Below are 5,840 nucleotides of genomic sequence, written 5' to 3'. Positions count from 1 at the left end.
AAAAAAAAAAAAAAGAAAAGAGGATTTTTCTCTTTGGTAATAGTGATTGATTTGGTTTCATCAAAATCAACCTCCTTACCAAAAAAATCAGACTTCTCCACCCAGGTCGGAGTGCTGTAGCACGATCTCAGCTCACTGCAACTTCTGCCTCTCCGGTTCAAGCAATTCTCCTGCCTCAGCCTCCTGAGTGACTGGGACCACAGGCATGCGCCACCACGCCCAGCTAATTTTTGTATTTTTGTATAGATGGAGTTTTGACATGTTGCTCAGAGTGGTCTTGAACTCCTGAGCTCACGTGATCCACCCGCCTCGGCCTCCCAAAGCTTTGGGATTACATGCATAAACTACCATGTCCAGCCTCTCTTCATTTTTAAATGAGGCTAACATGATTCTACTTCAAACCATACTTATATAGAAATTTTCATTCAAAATGATTCCTATGTTATAGTTTGTAAATTACTTTCTTAATAATACTGAGGGCCCTCAAAAGGAGTGGGAATTACTGAGCTTAACTAGTTGTTCTAATAGAACTACTCCCTACTGTAACCCTCACTTTATAGAAAACGCTTGTGAAACTTAAAGTATTTTCAAACACAATGATAATGTTAGGAGAAATTTAACTTATCCATGTGAATTATTAATACTTAATAGTAAAATGAAATTTATTATGAAATATATAGTATGTTGGAACTAGATTGGTATTTATCAAATTGAAATATATAATGTTATGACATAAATGTAACATTTAATTTAATACAATTAAATTAAACATTTAATATTTTAACATTTAGGTTAGCATGTTTAACATTAGACAAATTTGAAAATAAAAATACTTTATTATATTTATGCATCTTATTCATACAGTACTTGTTTGGTTATGATATTTCAAAATTATAAGATTATCTACATAACATTATTACATATAAATTTTGCCAGGATCTGCATATGGTCTACTTTATGTTGTTTTAAGATAAATGTTCTCAAGTTTTTTTTACTGTGTTTTATTTAACATCAAAGAAGTCATATGAATGTACCTTACTGCCCAAATGTTTTACTTAGTCAACACATATCTTATGTTTTACCTTAGATTCTGTCCATTAGGGCACTGAATCCTATAGGTAAAATCATTTTTCTAAAGTGTTCCAGTAATTAATTGTAAAATCATCATCATCATCATCATCTTGGAGAGGCAACAATTTCCAAAGAAAATCAATACAAATGCCCCTCACCTTCTTTCTCATGTGGCCCAGGATGGCTTTGAATGTGACCCAACACAAATTTGTAAACTTTCCTAAAACATTACAAGATTTTATTTGTGATTCTTTTTTTTTTTTATTAGCTCATCAGCTGTCATTAGTGTTAGTGTATTTTGTGTGCAACCCAAGACAATTCTTCTTCTAGTGTGGCCCAAGGAAGCCAAAAGATTGGACACTCCTGATTTAGAATTTTAGGTTTAAAGTCTCTAGAATCAAGGGATTTTTTAATTTAAAATTTTCATTGTCATAGTGATTCAAAGGAAGGGGAATTTTAAATGACCCTAATTAGAGGAGACTGACAGTAGTCTGCTTTTCATAAGACAGTATTTATTCAGGTACACAACTTAGTACTAAAACATGAGGACAAGAGACCTTTTTGATTTAACTAATTGGACATTAATTTTGCTTCAAAAGCTCTGTGTCCTTATAAGCTGTGGAATGCAGAACATTCTCCTTTACTCTAAAATGAAGTAATATATTGGCGTAGATTATCTCCCATTTTTTCTAGGATTTACTCTGGCCACTATGTGGACTGAAATTATGAGAACAAGAAATGGGATTTCCCATTTAATAGTAACTAAATCATCAGTAGCATTGAAAGATAGATTAATAAATATATAAAGTAATCTGTGATACTCTGGTTTTTTAAAAAAGGAGGCAACTTTAGATACCTTTTATGTATTTTTATTTGCTTATCGCTTAATAACAGCAATCATTTCACATATGTTGATGTTTTACAAATTTTATTTTGAATGAGATACAGGAAGCTCTTATATAGATATCACAAGATTATAGTTTATATTTAGTTCATAACACTTTTCACTACAGAAGGAAGTTTTATAATTTCAATATATGTGTATATTTACTCCTATGAGTGATTACCATCTTTATAACAATAACCATTTAATATTAAAATAAAACTGGGCTTTCTAAAAGCAGTTCAATTTGGGAAGAAAACTTTTCCATGGAAGGATAAAATTGGGGGACTTAATTAATATAAAAAGCTATTAAAATAAATATAAAGAGAGTAATTTCAGTGCCAAACTAGAACTGTACGGTAACCGAATTGTAAATGTTAATATTTTATGATTTGTCATTGATTATTGTGAAACATTCAAAGCATAGGTTAAAATTTCATTTATCAAATTGTTTTGTAGGGGTCCAGGTGGTGGTAGACCTTGGCCAAACCCAACAAATGCCAATTCAGTGAGTATATATATATATATTTTTTTAAGTATTTTGCATTTTGTAACATTTAACAAAAATCACAAAAACATTTTGCTTTTTGGAAGCCTTGCAGGTGGTTGTAGTAACCTTTTTTTAAGTAATCATTCAAAAAGAAGTTTAATATATATTTTAGAAAAAGATGCAAAATTTTTTGAAATTACATAATTTTCTTTCACTTCAAGGTCTAATATAAACATGCATTCTATTGTCAACAAGCCTTCCAAAAATAAAAATTGAAATAGTGTGACTTAAGTATATACTACAATAGCCTATAAATAGTGATCTGTATCGCCAAATGGTTTCATCTCCTAAAATAACTATTAATAATCACTAAGTTGCCAAATACTATCAACCTCTGTTAGAAGAAGTCAAATTATTATGATTTCATTGGCTGTATCAGTTACATCTAGGTTTGCTTTCTTGTTGCCCCAGAAAGCATTCGCACATTTACCTTGTACCTGTTAGCTAAATTGCCATCCTTGTACATCTCTATATATACCTGACATCTTGGGAATTTTCTTTATATATTTGTTGCAGTGGTTTGATGGCACAAATATTTATCTATCTTAATAATGTCACAGAAATATATGCACAGGTTGAAAATTAAGCTATCGGTCTTAAACTTAATATGATTTTAATGTTGTGATCCTGGAGATGTTTTTCCTTCTTGTCTTTAAACCTTGAGTTCTTCGATATGTGAGAGAAGCCTGCAGTGTACATCTGTGTAGTATGTGCACTGCACAAAGGTTCCTGGGTCAAGGGAGTCAGTAGGAGAATGAAATACAACCTGTGATCCCCTTGTGAAGTCAGTGGTCATCTACCCAAAGAGGATGCCTTTTGCTAATATGTACAAAGGTATCTTCATTGACTAGCAGTGGCCTTAATGTTAAATGAATATCAAACTGATCCAATGTTTAAGGTTAGGGTATAGGAAGAATCATCCTAAATTCATTACTCTTTTAAAGCAGGAATCACTTTCAGCTCAAATAAGTAACTGTCATATATTTTTTAAAATGTTAATTTATGTTCTCTGCTTTTCTCTTAATTTTAATAGCTGTGATGTTTGCTAAGTAACTGAAATTATTTGAAGTGAAAAGAATGATGTTGCTTCCATTTGAGTCTTCAGTGTACTATTTAATTTCAACAAACCTTTCTTCTAAAATAGTGTCTTGCCAGATTGTGTTGGAATAGAATACCTTTACGCCTTCAAAATTCTTTTAGTTTGCTTTTATGTTTAGAAGAGTTTGCTTCTTACTATCTGTTAGCTTCTTACTATTTGACTTAACGAATTCATTCAAGATTTCACTTTAAAATGAAAAGTGTCTAGCAGGTCAAGATACATTTATTTTAACTTCCTCTTTAAATACCCATACATAATAAGAATGCAAGAAAACATTTTTTGTAACACAGAAAACTCCGACAGTCTTCCCAGTGCCAGAATCTGGAAAGAATATCCATTATCTGCATGTCTTTTGAAACTAGATGGAAAAGCACAACCAGTGGCTCACCTTAACTTTGTAAACCTTCCCACCTAGAAGCACAAAAACCCTTCTCATATTCCTCATTGTCAGGTCAGCCAGTCATCGCTTTACTGCCCATTGCAGGCAACCAGAGTACAAATCACACCCACCACTACCCACCTCTCTAAGTACTTTCTTTTACATACTCATCCGAAGATTCTTTTTTTTTTTTTTTTTTTTTGAGACGGAGTCTCGCTCTGTCGCCCAGGCTGGAGTGCAGTGGCCAGATCCCAGCTCACTGCAAGCTCCGCCTCCTGGGTTCACACCATTCTCCTGCCTCAGCCTCCCGAGTAGCTGGGACTACAGGCGCCCGCCACCTCGCCCGGCTAGTTTTTTGTATTTTTTAGTAGAGACGGGGTTTCACCGTGTTAGCCAGGATGGTCTCGATCTCCTGACCTCGTGATCCGCCCGTCTCGGCCTCCCAAAGTGCTGGGATTACAGGCTTGAGCCACCGCGCCCGGCTCATCCGAAGATTCTATCTCCCACAAGGCACCTAGGAAGGTAGACAGGGTTTGAGCAGTTGATATTGACAAGGATGTTGCATCGTACCAATGGGGTATATTATCCAAGTACACAGTATAAATGAGAAGAGAGCTCTGTGTTCTGATGACTTTTAGTTTTTTAGGTACTCCATCTCTTTAGGATTTCATAGCGCTGGGCACTGTGGGTAGGAGAATGCGCTGTAACACATTAGCAGTTCTGCATTATTTTAGACCCTGGGAAACATTAGCAATTAGGGTAAAAGCTGTACACATCCACCTGCTGTCCACCAGTCTGAAATGGGCATTTGATCAGCACACGTGTAGGCAAGTAATGGAGCTGAAAGCAGTCTCCTCCATGAATATATATCAACTGTGCAAACATCTACCCTTACTCAAAGTATGTGAATAGGGAAAAGAAGTGGAGGAGGCCTATCGTTTTCTTTTAGAAAGAGAAAGTAGTCATCATTCTGAGCATGCAAAGGAGAAGTATGCCTCTGAAAATGACCATTATAAGAACAAGGAAAAAAAAAATCATAGATAACGGATGACTTTCTAGCAAAGACATAGGGCTTCTATGAAACAGAAGCAAAAAGTATTAAGGAGGTATTTTTCCCCCAAAACCATTGATCATTTTGTGGTGACACCTTATCCAAATTATGTTGAATTCCAAGTTTCTTAGACTTCCTGCCCATATTTAATATTAAGACACTTTTCAGTTTGTATCACTACAGTTAGTCTCTGACTCTTCAACGCAGCATATTAAAGTAGTTGTTTTGTTTTTGCTGTTTTCAAATGTTTTGTTTAGTGTTTTTTCTTTTAAATGTTTATTTTGAAATAAGTTCAGATTTAAACATTGCAAGAGTACTACAAACAATTTCCATATACCCTTTGCCCAGATTCCCAGTTGTTAATGTCTTACCACATTTGCTTTATGATTTCCTCTCCTTACATAAACATATTTTTAAACTGTTTAAATTTCCTGAAACATTATCCCTAAATACTTGCATGTATATTTCCTAAAAAACTAACACATAATTTTTATAACCCCAGTAAAATGATCAAAATAAGGAAATCAACTTTGATGTAATGCTATTTTCTAATCTATAGATCTTATTCAGATTTCACTAATTGGCCCAATAATCTTTTCTAACAAAAGAAAATCCGAATTTACTTGTTACATTCATCCTTCATGTCTCTTTGTCTCCTTTAACTTGGAGCAGTTTCTCAGCTTGTTTTTGTTTGGGGCGGGAGGTTTGTTTGTTTGTTTTGGTCTTTCTTAACCTTGGAGTTAAAAAACTCCAAGCAAGATTATTTAGAATGTCTATAATTTGGTTTTATCTATTTCCTCCTGATTA

The 5,840-nt window shown here is 34.0% G+C and overlaps 1 protein-coding gene across 1 annotated transcript in view; it reads left to right on the top strand.

Annotated features, from left to right (window-relative positions):
• The window catches only part of SSBP2 (single-stranded DNA binding protein 2), a 362,795-nt gene that overhangs the window by 303,372 nt on the left and 53,583 nt on the right, over positions 1-5,840 (top strand). The window contains exons 8-9 of the mRNA XM_011995571.1: positions 1,671-1,726; positions 2,414-2,462. Of these exons, the coding sequence (XP_011850961.1) occupies positions 1,671-1,726; positions 2,414-2,462 (105 nt within the window). The remainder of the gene's footprint in view (positions 1-1,670; positions 1,727-2,413; positions 2,463-5,840) is intronic.

Source organism: Mandrillus leucophaeus, unplaced genomic scaffold (assembly GCF_000951045.1).
Source record: "Mandrillus leucophaeus isolate KB7577 unplaced genomic scaffold, Mleu.le_1.0 Scaffold491, whole genome shotgun sequence".
Lineage (NCBI taxonomy): Eukaryota > Metazoa > Chordata > Mammalia > Primates > Cercopithecidae > Mandrillus > Mandrillus leucophaeus.
Note: the sequence above shows the minus strand (reverse complement) of the source record. Positions and strands in the feature narration are given on the sequence as shown.